Genomic DNA, 15,092 nt, shown 5'->3' with positions numbered 1-15,092 from the left:
GTGCTAATCACGGACTTTGATAGATTGGGTCATTTGAATTTATTTACAAATGGATCAATAAAATTTCAATTCAATCCATTTAAACTATTTGATGAGATACATCAATTGGACAATCTAATTTTAATTTAAATTAACGGTTCTAATCCAGCGTGCGAAGGCTTATGCATGTTTTTATTCTTTTGGAGGTGTTACGATTTAGTTTTAGACTATTTAATTCAATCATATGCTATGGAGGATCTCAACCAACCTGACCCGACCCTGTATATTAAATCCGAACCGGAGTCGGTTCGTTTCTATTTTGGGTCATTTAATTTTCTCAGATAAAAAAAAGCTAAATATAAAAAGAGGAATTCCCAGAATTGAAAAGTTTGACGGGTGCAAAATTAAACCGCTTCGCATGTAGCCGCTTGCTTGATCCGACGCTAATTACGCGTCGGTGTTCTCCACCGACGCTTTCGTCCCCAAGAAGTCGGGTCGGCGACGCCCTCAAAATGCAGATGCCGACGCCGATCCGATCGCGGAGGAGGAGGGCGATTCATTCGTGAGCCACTCCCTCTTCCGTCATTCCGCTTTATGATCTCGTTGTCATCGCCATGAGTATAAAGCTGCAATTTTGATCAGAGATCTGGGCTAAATTTAGATCCCATTTCGGAGGGCAACCGCGGATCAGCAGCGGCCGATCGGGACAGATATCCGGAAGTCGAAGCATAATCGGCCGGGAGATGAGCAGCGGTGAAGATCCCGTGAAACTAGACGATGAGCAACTGGCGGAGCTCCGTGAGATTTTCCGCTCCTTCGACCGGAACAACGACGGGAGTCTCACCCAGCTGGAGCTCGGATCCCTCCTCCGCTGCCTCGGCGTCAAGCCCGGCGGGGATCAGCTCGAGGCCCTGATCCAGAGGGCCGACACCAACGCCAACGGCCTCATCGAGTTCTCCGAGTTCATCGCCCTCGTCTCCCCCGACCTGGTCGCGGCCCGGTCGCCCTACACGGAGGAGCAGCTCCGGCGGCTATTCGGGATGTTCGACCGCGACGGGAACGGGTACATCACGGCGGCGGAGCTGGCGCACTCGATGGCGAAGCTGGGCCACGCCCTCACCGCCAGCGAGCTCACCGGCATGATCAAGGAGGCCGACCACGACGGCGACGGCCGCATCAGCTTTAAGGAATTCTCGCAGGCGATCACCTCTGCTGCGTTCGACAGTTCGTGGTCCTGAATCCATCTCCTTAAATTTACATTACATTACATTACATCTATCTTTATGGTTCTATTTCTTGTTTGTTTGTAGATCTCCATTAATAAAAATCCAATTTTCTGCTGCTCTGTTTTGTTGCTTTACTTTCTTTTCTTCTGTTTTCAATACGCAATTTTATACATTCTCCCAAGAATTGCATTTCATATGTTTCAAGTCAACAATGTAGGAACAAATGAGGGTATGAACTTCCATCTCAAATCTACTATGTTACAATGTTCTTTCTCTTAATTTGTTGTTCACTCAACTCCCTCGTGCAAGTGCAACTGGGGATCAAATTATAATAATGTTCTTTAAATCGAACATTGCAGTACGAATAGATACAAATTGAGGTCGTTATTTAGTTAAATTTACTCAATGTTAAAAACATAAAATCATGAACTTATTTAATAAGGAATCATCCAAAATATTGAGCAGACAACCAAACTGTGTTTAACCCACTAGAATCCGAAGATAATAAATTTAAATTATGAGGCTTGTTTTTCTCTTTCTATAGCACCATAACAAGGCTCTAATAAAGTGCTTTTGAGATACCGTTCTTCCTAAAATAAATAACCAGAGAATTCATTTTTAATAAATATATAAAAACAATTTAGGCAATGTGGAACCTGGCTCGAATGGCTGTTGAACTACAGCTTGGAATATGCTAAACTGTCACGCAGTTTCCTTCTAAGTACTTTTCCTGATGCTGATCTGGGAATTGAGTTGACAAAGACGACCTCTCTGACCTTCTTATATGGTGCCACCTTGAAGAAACCATCAAAGCCAGCAAAATCAATGAGAAACATTAATATAAAAGCATAAACAAAGGGCTTAATTCTTAAGTATTAAGGGCCATTTTGGTTATAATAGGGAGGCATCACATTGCCATTCCGTGAACCACAATGATCCAAGATATTCAAGCATCACCAAACGTTTTCTACAAAGTTACCGTTTTTATCTAAACTAGGAACTTGGGCAGTTGAGCAAGTGAAATGGTTTATGAATCTAAACAAATAATGGCGACAGAGTTGTCATTGGAATATGGATATGAGTAATGAATGTTGTACCTGCTTAGCCACGAAGTTGATTATGTCACTGGAAGATAGCTTACTTCCCGACCTTCTAACTACAAATGCCACTGGTATCTCCCCGGCTTCTTCATTCTTAGCCCTACAAAGTGGTAGGGTATAGTAGGATAAAAGCAGAGGACGAATACAAAGAATCTTCAGCTTTTATAGCTCACGATGTAACTGCAACATCCTGGACTTCTTGATGAGTGATCAAGAGCGCTTCTAAATCAGCAGGAGCTATCTGTGAAAGTTTTCAAAGGAATCACGTTTCCTCAGTACTAGCAATAGGTAACGAGAGTTGGAGTAAGATGAACTCATAATCCAACATGTAGATAAAAAAAATCGCTCCTTTGTATTTCTTATTCAGCACAATGGTCATATTTCTCATGATATAAATACTTGTTCAACAAACAAGAGCATATGTTCAGACTCTTTACAAAATGGAATAAAATATACCTGAAACCCTTTGTACTTGATGGTTTCTTTTAAGCGGTCCAATATAAACAAGAATCCATCTTGATCGAAATATGCTATGTCACCTGTTTTCAGCCAACCATCCTCAACAACTGTAGACAGGGTAGCGTTCTCATTGTTTAAATAACCTGTTAAGGCTTAAAGTGAGTGGTTTAACATCGGAAAGGCAGTAATTTACGATGAATGCAGACTAAAAAACTGGATGCTTGTACAGGTAAGTGTTCAATATTTGACATTGGTGTTTTAACGACAGAAGTAAGCTGCATAACCACCAGTTTGCGATTAACAACTGTGATAAAACTTACTCCAGGTAGAGTGTTGTATGTTGAATGAGAAGAGTATATAGATGACCACTTTGCAGACTAGAGATAGAAAAGAGTACATACAATTCTATGAATTTTACCTCAATGAACAAGGAAAAAGGCAGTCAGGATTAGAATGTGTTAAAATTGATTGGCTAACTAGGTGTCCCAAAACTCAAGCTGTTTGAAAAGTGACCAGTTTATATTTATACGACGGACCACTACACTTATCCATGTAATAAGACCAATGGGCAAGCCTCCTAACTTCAGCAAATGCAATTCTTTGAAAAAATTTCAATTGAACAATAGAAAACTCTACTAAACTAATTGCACTGTAGATGCTTGATTATGTTGACTCTAGTGCAGATAATTAGATTTTATACAGAATCACGATATCTAACTAACAAATCTGTCCTACTTCACAGGGGCATGAAGAAAAGGAATTTTGGATGGGCTGCCATCTTCCTTCATTTATGAATTGTTCCATCACAATCTTCGTCATATTCTCCATCATATTAGAGTAAATGCTAAACTCGAATCCTGACAAGAAACACTAGAAGTGAAATGTTTTAAACTTAATAGAGTAAAAATAGAATATATAGAATTTAAATTTAGCAATATTAGACATAATGAGACAATTGTTAAGATAGGAAATGACGAGTTGTCTATAACTGAAAGTTTTCAATATTTAGGATCATTTTTGTAAAAGGGTGGGAGAATTGACGTAGATGTCTTATATAAAAAACAAGTGGAATGGTTGAAATGGAGGAGAGTGTTAGGTATTCTTTGTGATCGTAAAGTACCTCGAAAATTTAAAGGAAAGTTTTACAAAATGACGATTAAATCTACTATGTTGTATGGAGCTGAATTTTGAGCTGATTTGAGCATATGAGTAGAAGATGAGAATTACAAATATAAGGATGTTAAGGTAGATATGTAGACATACAAGGATGGATAGAATAAGAAATGAAAATATTAAAGAGAAAGTCGAAATTGCACTTATTGAGGGAAAACTCCGAGAAACACATTTAAGATAGTGCGAACATATACTTAAACGACCAATAAATGTTCCAATTAGGCGATGTAAAACTATGACAATGTGCATGTCAAACGAGGAAGAGGAAGATAAAAAAAAAAAACTTGGTTAGCAATAATAAAATAAAATAAAATTTATTTAAATATAAATAATGATATAATATGGAATAGAATCCAGTGACGTAGAAAGATCCATATAGCCGACCTCACCTAGTAGGGTAGCGGCTTAATTGTTGTTGTTTATTCTCCAAGTAAAAATTCAGAACTAATAAAACATAGCAAATTTGTAGTGACTTATACGTTATTCATTGGATCCAGATAAAAATTCAAATAATGTGGATCTTATTGTCCTACCAGGAAAGATTAATGGCACCTTTTCTTAAAAGATCAATTTCAGCTCATTGAGAGAGTAACAATTATTTTTAATAGCTAAAATTAGAAAAAAGAAAAATGAGTCAGTCAGTGTATACTAAGGTGGAAGAGTTTGCAATTTCCAAAAGAGAATTGGAAATAACAAATGGGAATATCTAAATATCAAGAATGAAAGCCACAATCTAAGATATTTGGAATTTAAACATAAAAGAAACAAGACTTAAATTTTTGATGCAACACTAGGGATCAACGTCTCACATAGCATATGCAGAAACAATACTTGAAAGAAAAAAAAAGATAGCCTGGTGCATGAAGCTCCTACCAGTACAGGATCCTGGGGAAAGGTCAGATCACATTGAATCTATTGTACGTAGTCTTATTTTGCGTTTTGTAAGAGGATGTTTCCGCAACTCTGACCTCAAGATCACATGACAACAACTTTACCATTACGTCAAGGCTCCTCTTTTAGAAAAGATACTTGAAAGATTAGATAAAATAATATAATTTTTTTTGTTGATTGGAGAAGCAATTGTTTAGCATCCATTTTCTCGAATAGAGGAATGGATACAATATTGGGCTCCTACTTCCTAGAAAACGTAGGAAATCCTCTTCTCACAAAGGATAAAGTTAAACATTATGTTTCATGTGTCGAGAATATTATCACAGTTTATATTGAGGTGTCAATCAATGTTTTGACCAAAAGAAACTTGTTCAAAATATATTGCCAACTAGATAATTATTTCAAGAGAAGAAATTGGAGCTCTTATTCCCATTTATGTTTTGCATTTTGTCCATACATTTTTCTTCGAATGTCATTTATGTTTTGCATTTTGTCCATGGTCTAATTCCCATACAGTATCAAAAGGACGCTTCTCAGTTGCTAATTTTGCCAATGCATCCCCTTGAAGCAAACAAATAAAATCAGACTTCAAAGTGTTTAGATGAAGATTGAAACCATAGGCCCTAATATCAATGACAAGTTATTGTTTGATCAACTAGAAAATCAAAATAACCAACAAAAACTGCTCTAAGGAAGATCAAATAGAAATGGAAGGGAAGGGAAGAATTTGGCAAATAAAATGTCTGCTACCTAATTGTATAAATTAGTCTACCTACCTTTCATAATTGCCGGTCCCCTTAGCAACAGCTCTCCACTGCTACCTGGAGGCAAAGAGAATCCTGTTTCTATATCAATTACTCTAGCTTCCATGTTTGGAGCTAGCAATCCCACAGAAGTATGTTTTTTGGAGTTTATTGTATTGAAACCACGAGTTCCTACTGCAGAAGATTCCGTCAAGCCATATCCCTGGAAAAAGGTTTAACTAAGACTTCAGCTATTGAGCATCAAATTAAGTAAAGCATGGGATGAGGTATTTTTCAGCAATACTATCTGCCTAGAAGCCAGCCACATGCTGGCAGAGAATATTGATACAAAGTTACTACATGCAACTATTTAAAGCAAGAAATGAGAGTATGCTTGGACGCGATTTGTAAATTTCTAGAAATTACATAATTTCTGAAAGAGACAGCGCAAGCTCACTAATTGATTGTGCAACAGTTGTTTGAGCAGGGGAGTCGTGTGAGGAGATCCAACAAATTCCATCGAATGCCAGGATTTGAAGACACCAACTTTCCCCCATCATCGTTCTAAAGAGGTTGTGGCAAGTATTGAAGCCAGAAATAAGCCTGATGGCACTCACACAAAGGAGAGGGAGACTGGACTAATCGCATTCGTAATTGACATAGCCAAGCATGGGACCATGTCAACATAATCTCTAAAGATGGATAAGAAAGGTCCCTACAAGAGTTACAAAAAAAAAATCTTACTTGCATATCTCCTTTGGTGGAACTAGCCACCTTACTATATAAAGTGACACGACACTAGGATAACTATTGGTCATACAATGCTATCCTTTAACAACATTGAGCTTGCAAATTTTGTATTTTTATAAGAAAGTGAGAAAAGATCTTTATTATGAAATCTGAGTCACCATTATCATTGGCTCACTTGAACAACTTCAACTATTTTGTGAGATCGTATTTGCAATCTCAATTTAGAAAAGTAGCTAGGAAGATAATGCTTTTTGACACAATAAAAATATTACATGAGGCATAAGAAAATTTAATTAATATTTTTGCATTTCATAAATAAAGAATAACACAAACTTACTTTTGATGTTTGGAATACTGGTCATACTGTATAAATATGTTGTACTGATTAGTATACCAAATGAATAAATAGTTTAAGAGGTTCCAAATTTCCTCATACTAGTATGTTATTTCTACCTATATTTGTCATGTTACTCATTTTTATGGCATGCATAATAAAAATTTTTGATCAAATTTGATAAGATGACAAATAACAAACCTTCATCGTTATCATGGTAGATAGATTTTCATTGCAATTGTCATGTTTTAAACCTTTATATAAGAGACAAACTTAGAGTGATCTATGAAAATATTATACGGATTAGGATTGCACTGATTTGTTCATTCATCACTCTCTAAGACTCATGATTTTAAAAAGTTTTTTAGAGATATATATGTTAAACCATATACATAGAACTCAAACCTAGGTTACATTGAAATCAATCATACCATTTAATAACCCCTTCATAATTACATAACTGATTGATCTAGTGTTATCTCATTAGAGATAACGATCCATTATATGCTGAGAATGCATATAAGCTTTTAGAAACCTTTATAGCTGCACAAACAAATTTTTAGTTGTATATAATCTAACCTCACACCTAACTCTTTATATTTTATACACTTTTTGATTTGTTTAAAAATTATAGATATGATAACCTATTTCATAAAGTTGTTAAATTTATAGAAAAAATTTAAAAAAATCTAATATTGCTGATGTTACTTGTGTAGCTATAATTTTAGACTAGACAATTAAATATGTAGGTTATAATATTAGGTGAATACTACAAAAATTTAGAATTAGGAAATCCACAACAAAAAATTAGAAATTAAAAATATATTAAACAAATGTATTCAATTTGTAAAAGATATGGTTACCCACCATGCCCAAAATCTTTGGTGTCATTTCCTCACCAAAGTCAAGGTATAATGTACACACTCTATAAGACTTTTAGTCTACTCGTTCAAGTCAATCAAGTGGAGTCACAAACATTGATCTTTAAATTGAGTTAAACATACTTAATTTCCATCTTGCTTTTGCATGTAATCTGGAAAATTATGAATGTATAAAATGGCAAGAAAGCATGCATCTGTTTACACTATCTTAACCGCCATAGCCGTGATGTACTAGCTATTCCTACGTCTACAATAGTGTCTAAGTCATGTTTTAGTGTTAGTAATAGGGTCTTGGACGACAAGAGAAATTGATTGAAGGAGGATGCTTAGAGATGTGTCTATTTCTTAAGGATTGATTGAATGTAAAAGAGTGCATACAAAATAAGGTGGGATCGACCTCAAAGCCCAATGAAAACAGTATAAAATAACGGTAAGTGAACGTAGAGTTATCCTTGACCACCTTTGCCTCACCCTCACTCATGGTAAGTAATGGTAAGTATAAAATAAGTAGAACTAACTCTATCCTGATCCTTTTGAATCCTTATGAAGGAAGATAACCATAAACATAAATATTCCCCTTAAAAAATTTGAGATGTAATATTCTCATACAAATTTACGATATAATAAGGATGACCCATCTTTGCCTCACCCTCACATACGGTGAGTATAAGTAGAACTACATTACTGATCCTTTTGAAGGAAGATATCTAGGTAGTTTAAATGGAAGGCTGAAAGGTTGGATTCAGATTACAAACATAAATATTCACCTACAAATTTGTATTAAATTGTTTTTATAGTATCAAAATGAAGAAATATTGTAACACGTAAATATCAAAAGTTTAATTAATAAAATTTATTATTTTTATGATTTTTTCTATTTTCTATTTTTCTTTATATTTAAATTTTTTATTTTCTAAATTTTATAATATTTTTCTGATTTCTTTCTTTTTGAAAAATATTCTATTTTCTGATTTTTTTTAAGTTCTCGCCAGAATGAAATCTAAGTTAGGTAAGCATTCAAGAAGTCAGATGGATGTAATGCAAGGTAACGCAAACGGCCAAAGCCATAGGAAGGAGAATCACCAAAACTAAATTAAATACTAGTTTCTCACCTGAATTAAATCTACGTGAGGGTAGGCATTCATGAAGTCACGCATCACTTTCTGGTTCAGCAGAGCCGCGCCGCAAGATACTTGCACTAAAGTCTCCAAACGAGAGCCATGATTCCCCTTCGACCTTGCCAGAGACGCCAAAATCGGTGGAACCACTGGGAAATGAGTGACCTTCATTGCATCTATAACCCTCACCGCCTCGGCCACATCAAACTTCTTCATCACGACAATGGTCGCGCCGAAAGACAAGATACCCATCGAGAAGAGGGAAAGCCCGTAGATATGGAACATGGGGATAGCGGCGAGGTAGACATCCCTACAGCTTTCACGCTCGTACTGCGACGCCTCGAACCCCACAAAAAGCTCCACCGCAGCAATCAAATTTCTATGCGTGAGAACGACTCCCTTGATATCTCCGGTGGTGCCCGACGAGAATAGTATCGCCGCAGCGTCCGTCTGACGAATCACCGGCCTCGGGGCGTCGGTAGGGCGGCTCGACATGAGACTGTAGAAATCAGAAAACTTGGACGAACTGGAATCGGGTTCTTCAGGCACGATGACAATCTTAGCACCCAATCCAGTCAAATTGGGAGCATTCTCAGCGGTGGTAAAAATTAGGGTAAATCGGCATAGTTTCATTTGTTTCACGACCTCATCGCGCTTGCTTAGCGGGTTCATGGAGGAGAAAATAGCGCCAGCGGCGAGGGTAGCCAGGAAGATAACGGGGAAGAGAATGCTGTTGGGTAGCAATACGAGGACGACGTCATTGGCAGCGACGCCAATCTGGGAGAGGCCAGAAGCGAAGGATGCGACCATGCGGCGAAGGTCCGCGTAGGAGAGTGAAGCGCCGGTGGTGGAGTCGACGAGGGCAGTGATGCCGCAATGGGGCTGGGATAGAACGAAGGAAACGAGATCGATGAAGGGGTCTTGTGGGAGGACCACGGGTCGGTGCTTGCTGCGATGGATGCCCGTCTCCTGGCAGAAAAAGAAGGGGATTTGCGAGCCAAATTGGAACTTTGGAGAGTTTGTGGTGCCTTTGTCCTCCATGGAGGAGGCAGAAGCCGAGGTTGGAGAGGAAGGAGACATACGAGAAGAGAGTGAGCCGACCGGTTAAAAAAAATAAAAAAAAGTAACAATTTTCATTTTCGCCCCTGATGTTTTTTTTATATTTTCAGCGTGATATTTTAAAATTTTTCATATTGTCAGATTTGCCCCCATTTTATCTAAACCCTAAACCCTATTATAACATGATCACAATTCTTTTATTAGTAATAGATACCGCCTCCGGGGCATAGTTGAGTTAGTTAGACATTACTGAAGTGGACAAGTATCAAATTTCGACGAAATCGAGATAATATCCTCCTCCGTTCAGCATTCTCAAAATCAATACAATTGAAATATTCTCAAGGAAAATAGAGGAAAAACAAGGCTAATAGCCATGATTCAGAAGTATTTCAGTTATGTTAAGATTGGCACAGATCATATCATTAATTAATGATGCATAAATCATTTAAATATTCTTTTAATCTTGTTAAATCTCCTCTGTTCAACCCTAATGCTGTGTGCTTGAATGGAAGGATGCAGGAGAAAGGAAAATTTCCAAATGAAGCTAAAAAGAAAAGAAAAGGAATCATAATATCTGTCTACGATCTACTTCCATCCAAGGAACTGCAAATCAAACTCAAAACATTTTTCTTCCACTTTTGTGTAATTTTAACAAAAATAAAATGGAGGAATTGTGGATGAAATTAAATTTCTATCCCCATAAAAACTGACATCAATTTCTTCTTTTCTTTTACCTCCTATTTTTTGTTCAATTAGATACACAAGAAGACTTCTTTATTTAGGTGGTAACTTGTTCAAGTTCTTCCTCTCCCCTATCTCCAATTTTTCCACCCATGTAAAACAAGTCTAACCGATTCAACTTGTCTAACTATGAAATATATAGGTGGTCTTTGAGCATGTCTTACCATCTATTATTTCATTTTATGATATATACAAACTACTCACCATCTGTATCAATATTCTCATATCTGTTATATTAACTTTTGTATGGTTATTTCTTCACAAGAAAGACTGATTTATAAAGCATGCTAGTCATACCCAAGTATGAGAATCTTTCAAATACAAATGCATATGCAATCCAACATAGTACTAGTGATTTATTATTCTCTTGATACAAGAGCAAATCTACTAAAAAATTGACTATTTTTTTGTTATGTAATAAGGTCAGAGACTCTAAAGTTCAAACTGATACAAAGACAACAAAGGAATGAATATGGACTGGCTTTTTGCCAAAAGGTTCCTTCAAGATCATACCACTAATTCTAGTGCAAAATATCTCAAGAGGGGTGTTTGAAAAGATCATCTTCTGAAGTTCTGGACAGATTATGCTTATTTTTCATGCCATATGGAATATAATTCTTTTGTAAGCTTTTCAACAAAAAGTGATGAAGATGCATTTCATCACAGACAGGGTTGAAAATGAGGCTAAATCATTATTCTCACCTTTTACTTGTGCTAATAAAAACATGCTAATAAAAAGAATAGGATCAATTAAATCAAATAAAGATATTATTGATCATCAATGTTGCAGTGGGAATTCATACTTGGGAATAACACAAAAAGGATGATAGACAAAACTCATTCAGTTGCCCAACAAAGAACTTGAAAGGAAATGCACCAAATTCATAGATCTTCTAACACCAAATTATCATGCAAACAATCTTTGGATCCTTCCTCAACTAATTTAGCAACACATTTTTAAGTGAAGGGAAATCAATGACATGGGAAAAAGTGACAAATGGTCACCTCACAGCCATTAATTGGTTGAGAAGCTAACATAATAGGTGAAGCCGTTCCAAATAAGTGAATGACTTGAGGTTCAATGAGAACTAGTATGACAAAATTAAGAGACTTTCTCAAAGTCCTATAGGAAAAAAAACATAATGAATCAGAAACAGTGACTGCCTCTTAGCATTTATTGGTTCTGAAGCTAAGAATAAATTAATCATTTTAACATAAATAAGTGGAAGATATGATGCTTGAAAAGAACTATCATGGAAAAGTATATACTTCCCTGAGTTGTAAAGAAAAAAGAGGAATATAATTGGGGAAATACTGCACATAAGAAAAATACATTGGTAATTTGCAATCTACTCATCCAAAGGGGTTCTGAAATCAAAATATCAGAAAAGTACCACAGTTTTCATGAAAAACAATGCATAATCCATGTACATCACAGACAGTATATAACATCTAGCTGTTGATCCGTTGATACAAGCATTGCTAACCATGCATTGCTACATGGATCATATGTGAGGACATCAAGCCACACAAATCTGGGAATTATTCATACCTCTAAGATCGTAGCAGTAAGAATAAAAGAAAATTTTAAGAGGCTGCAACGTAAAATCTAAAATTGTTAGTTTTAAGTCACTCATGCTTCCAAAATTGAAGAGAGAGAGAGAGAGAAGAAAAGGTTGAAGAATAAAGTCAAATGTAACCAGTCAATCAAATAATAAGGTATTGCCCAAGGGGGAACTCGAGATGATGTTTATAATAGTTTAGAGAATACCTGATATATTGCTGGCATCATCAGTGCCAAAGTATAAACAGCTATCTGAACCTGATATTCCAGAACTGGATCGATTGCTTGTATCACCCTCAAATTGCAGAAGTTCTGATCACAATGCTGTATGTCACTTTCATTTTCCAATTTACATTTTCTTTGTATTGTTTTCTGAAGCTCATGCTCGTTGGATTTGAAGGTTACACTTCTTATATTTGGACCTTTTATCTCATCAAAGTCAATGGCTTCACGGGCATGCTGTGGTATATAGTTTGTCAATGAACCCTTGGTTCTCCACCTGGAACCACATGCATTGCATAAAACTGGTTTAGCAGGTGGTCCATTCCTCCAGAGAGGGGTGCCTGTCGACATTAAGTTTCAGTGAGCATAAGATGCTTAGTAACCTAGAATGTTTTTTGTAAAGTTGCTCCTAGCAAGGTCCTTGGATTTTTCAATTATAGGCAGCACGTAGCTACTTCAGCTTGAGGCAGTGATACTGAAGGAAACCAATTTCATTTAGTCATATATAGTTTTGTCTATGATAATCTATGAATTCACACAGACACAGTTGCATGTTTGAGTTTCAGCAGGATCCACGGTAGAGATAAGTGAAACATGATAGGAAGTCACTCCAAGTGGATGGCTAATTTTCTTAATGGCTGCTATAAGAGCCATAAAGAAACAAAACCTCTTGGATATTTGTAGCATCTGTTGCAGGTCAGTGAAATATAATCACTTCAGAATTTTATGTTTTTGGATTATTGTTTTTGCTCGATACAACTTGCTCCTGAGAACATTGTCATAAACCTTCAGTGGTTAAAAGAGGGAGAACATTTGTTCGCTTAGATTTAATTGGTGAGAACATGCAGAATAGAGCCAACCTCTCATCACTAAATTTCGCAGTGCGCAGACCATCCACTCAAAAGAAAAACAAAACAAAAACATCCACAATCCATTTGACACCAGAAGTAAAAACCTGAAATCTCTTAGATTAAAGAACATCTATTATAATTTTCCATACTGCGATCCGAGCAGGTAAAGCATGTAAGAGAAATTTTAATGGGTGAAACAAAAACAGGCCAACGATTAAAGACGCACAATTAGACCTCAGTCATAAAACACAATTTGACGACTTAAAGAGATATCTCAAAAAGGAAAAGAAAAAAAGGACACAAACAAAGTGATGTGCGGGCTGAAGATACCAAAGAGGTAAAAAACAACACAGAGAGCTCACTTGTGACTCCACAGTGGCAACAAGGTCCTTGTTTTCTCATTCCTATGCTTTCCTTTCCTCCTCCACTCGTAAATCCCAAGAGAAATCCACACAGAAGAGGCAGATAAAAGAAAATAATGGAAAAGAAAAAAGAATTATTTATGTGATAATATATTCTAAATTTCGGATTTATTTTTTCTCTTTAGTATCTTGTTGCGGCACTTGAATAACAACAGTGAGAGCTCTCATAAGAAAAATAATAGCAAAGAAAAACAGAGCCCTTTTTACAACACAAGGCTCCAAAATTCTTCTCTCCAGCTCAAGAAGCGCAAGGAGAAAGGGAAAAGAGACGGAAGGAAGAAATGGACGGATGGGGGAGGAAAAGGAACGGAAATTGATGGAAGACAGGAAGGAAGTAGTATATTGGATGGAAAAACGGGAGAGAAAAGAGACAGCCAACCGGCGATCAAATTAATGGTGGGAGAAAAGAAGAGCAGCAGGTAATTGAGTTGCCTTTCATCTTTTATGTTGCCATAAACTCTCCTTCACCTTTGCATTCATGGGCAAGGAGTAATTGAGTTGGTAATGGACTTATAAAAACAAAGTCAAGTTCGCATCTGTGCATGTTTTGATGAATTAATTCTTCCCACGTCGAGGCCACTCTTTGAAGAATTAATTCCTCCCATTCAAGAGATCACTCGATATCATAATTTATGGAAGGCCTTTAGAACGGATAATAGAGAAGCGTCAGGGGATGAACATTATCATCTACAATGGACAAGGATAAAGTTAAACATTACATTGCTAAAAACTTAACAATATAACCAGAAAGAGAAGCTAATTCCTACAAATTAAAATTATCAACGACAAATTTACCGAGGATGTATTTCAATTTTGAAAATGTCTAAAAGATAAATAGAAATTTTATTTTTTCAAAAGCTACATTTGATTATCGTTTTATCCTTTTAACAACCGTTGACTTTCCTTTCTTTTCTTATTTTAAGGCAATATTTAATGTATTATTTTTTATTTTTTATATATAATATTTTTTCCTTCTTAAATTAAATTAAAATTTAAATTTTAATCGATATATATTTATCTATTTTTATTTTTAATCTTAAAATTTTTAATAAAAAATAAAAAATATAAAAGATGATTAATAAAATATTAAAATATAAAAGATGGCTAATAAAATATTAAAAATATATTATCTATTTTTAATATCTATTATTTTTAAATATTTAATTATAAAAGAATAAAAAAATAAATCTAATTTTATGAATAAAACTAATAAAAAATATAATAAAAAATTAATTTAATTGATTGATAATCAACACCACAACTATTTTAATATTTAAGTTGTGGTGATTATTTTTGAAAATCAATATCATAGTATTTTGAAAATTTTAAATTATTTTTTATACTGTGAAAGATTTTAAGTTAAAAATAAGAATTTATTTGATCGAATAAAAATTATTATCTAATTTCATCCATAAATTTAATCAATTGATGAATTTAAAAGAATTTGTAATTTTTAAAATTTTATAATAAAATAAAAATATAGAAAGATAAATACGATGAAAAATCTTAATTTCAAGTCTCATTCAAAGAATTTGTTTTTTCCAACCCTTTCTCTCTTGTTTTCCCTCTGACGAAACAG

At 35.4% G+C, this 15,092-nt stretch overlaps 2 protein-coding genes across 2 annotated transcripts; one reads left to right on the top strand and one right to left on the bottom strand.

The window, feature by feature from the left end:
- Window positions 1–435: 435 nt before the first annotated feature.
- On the top strand, window positions 436–1,316 carry LOC141841880 (putative calcium-binding protein CML18). Its single transcript, XM_074730075.1, has 2 exons — window positions 436–541; window positions 641–1,316. The coding sequence occupies exons 1-2, from the start codon at window positions 492–494 to the stop codon at window positions 1,215–1,217; spliced, it is 627 nt and encodes a 208-aa protein (XP_074586176.1). The 5' UTR covers window positions 436–491; the 3' UTR covers window positions 1,218–1,316.
- Window positions 1,317–1,882: 566 nt separating this feature from the next.
- LOC141842413 (4-coumarate--CoA ligase-like 6) lies at window positions 1,883–9,734 on the bottom strand. Its single transcript, XM_074730620.1, has 6 exons — window positions 8,649–9,734; window positions 5,605–5,794; window positions 2,762–2,907; window positions 2,479–2,546; window positions 2,303–2,405; window positions 1,883–1,999 (listed from the first exon to the last, which is right to left on the bottom strand). Exons 1-6 carry the CDS (start codon window positions 9,732–9,734, stop codon window positions 1,883–1,885), a joined length of 1,710 nt encoding a protein of 569 aa, XP_074586721.1.
- Window positions 9,735–15,092: the final 5,358 nt, after the last annotated feature.

This window comes from Curcuma longa, chromosome 11 (assembly GCF_044706935.1).
Source record: "Curcuma longa cultivar G26 ecotype Majalengka, Jawa Barat chromosome 11, ITB_CL_G26_1.1, whole genome shotgun sequence".
Lineage (NCBI taxonomy): Eukaryota > Viridiplantae > Streptophyta > Magnoliopsida > Zingiberales > Zingiberaceae > Curcuma > Curcuma longa.
The sequence above is the reverse complement of the archived record's forward strand: the minus strand, read 5'-3'. Positions and strand labels throughout refer to the sequence as shown.

Coding starts and splice junctions, on each gene's coding strand:
- LOC141842413 (XM_074730620.1), bottom strand. CDS start 9,734: ATGTCTCCTTCCTCTCCAACCTCGGCTTCTGCCTCCTCCATGGAGGAC. Junction 5,795..8,648: donor CTCACGTAGATTTAATTCAG/GTGAGAAACTAG, acceptor ACCTTTTTCCAG/GGATATGGCTTGACGGAATC. Junction 2,908..5,604: donor GGGACCGGCAATTATGAAAG/GTAGGTAGACTA, acceptor AAGCCTTAACAG/GTTATTTAAACAATGAGAAC.
- LOC141841880 (XM_074730075.1), top strand. CDS start 492: ATGCAGATGCCGACGCCGATCCGATCGCGGAGGAGGAGGGCGATTCAT. Junction 542..640: donor AGGAGGAGGGCGATTCATTC/GTGAGCCACTCC, acceptor GGCTAAATTTAG/ATCCCATTTCGGAGGGCAAC.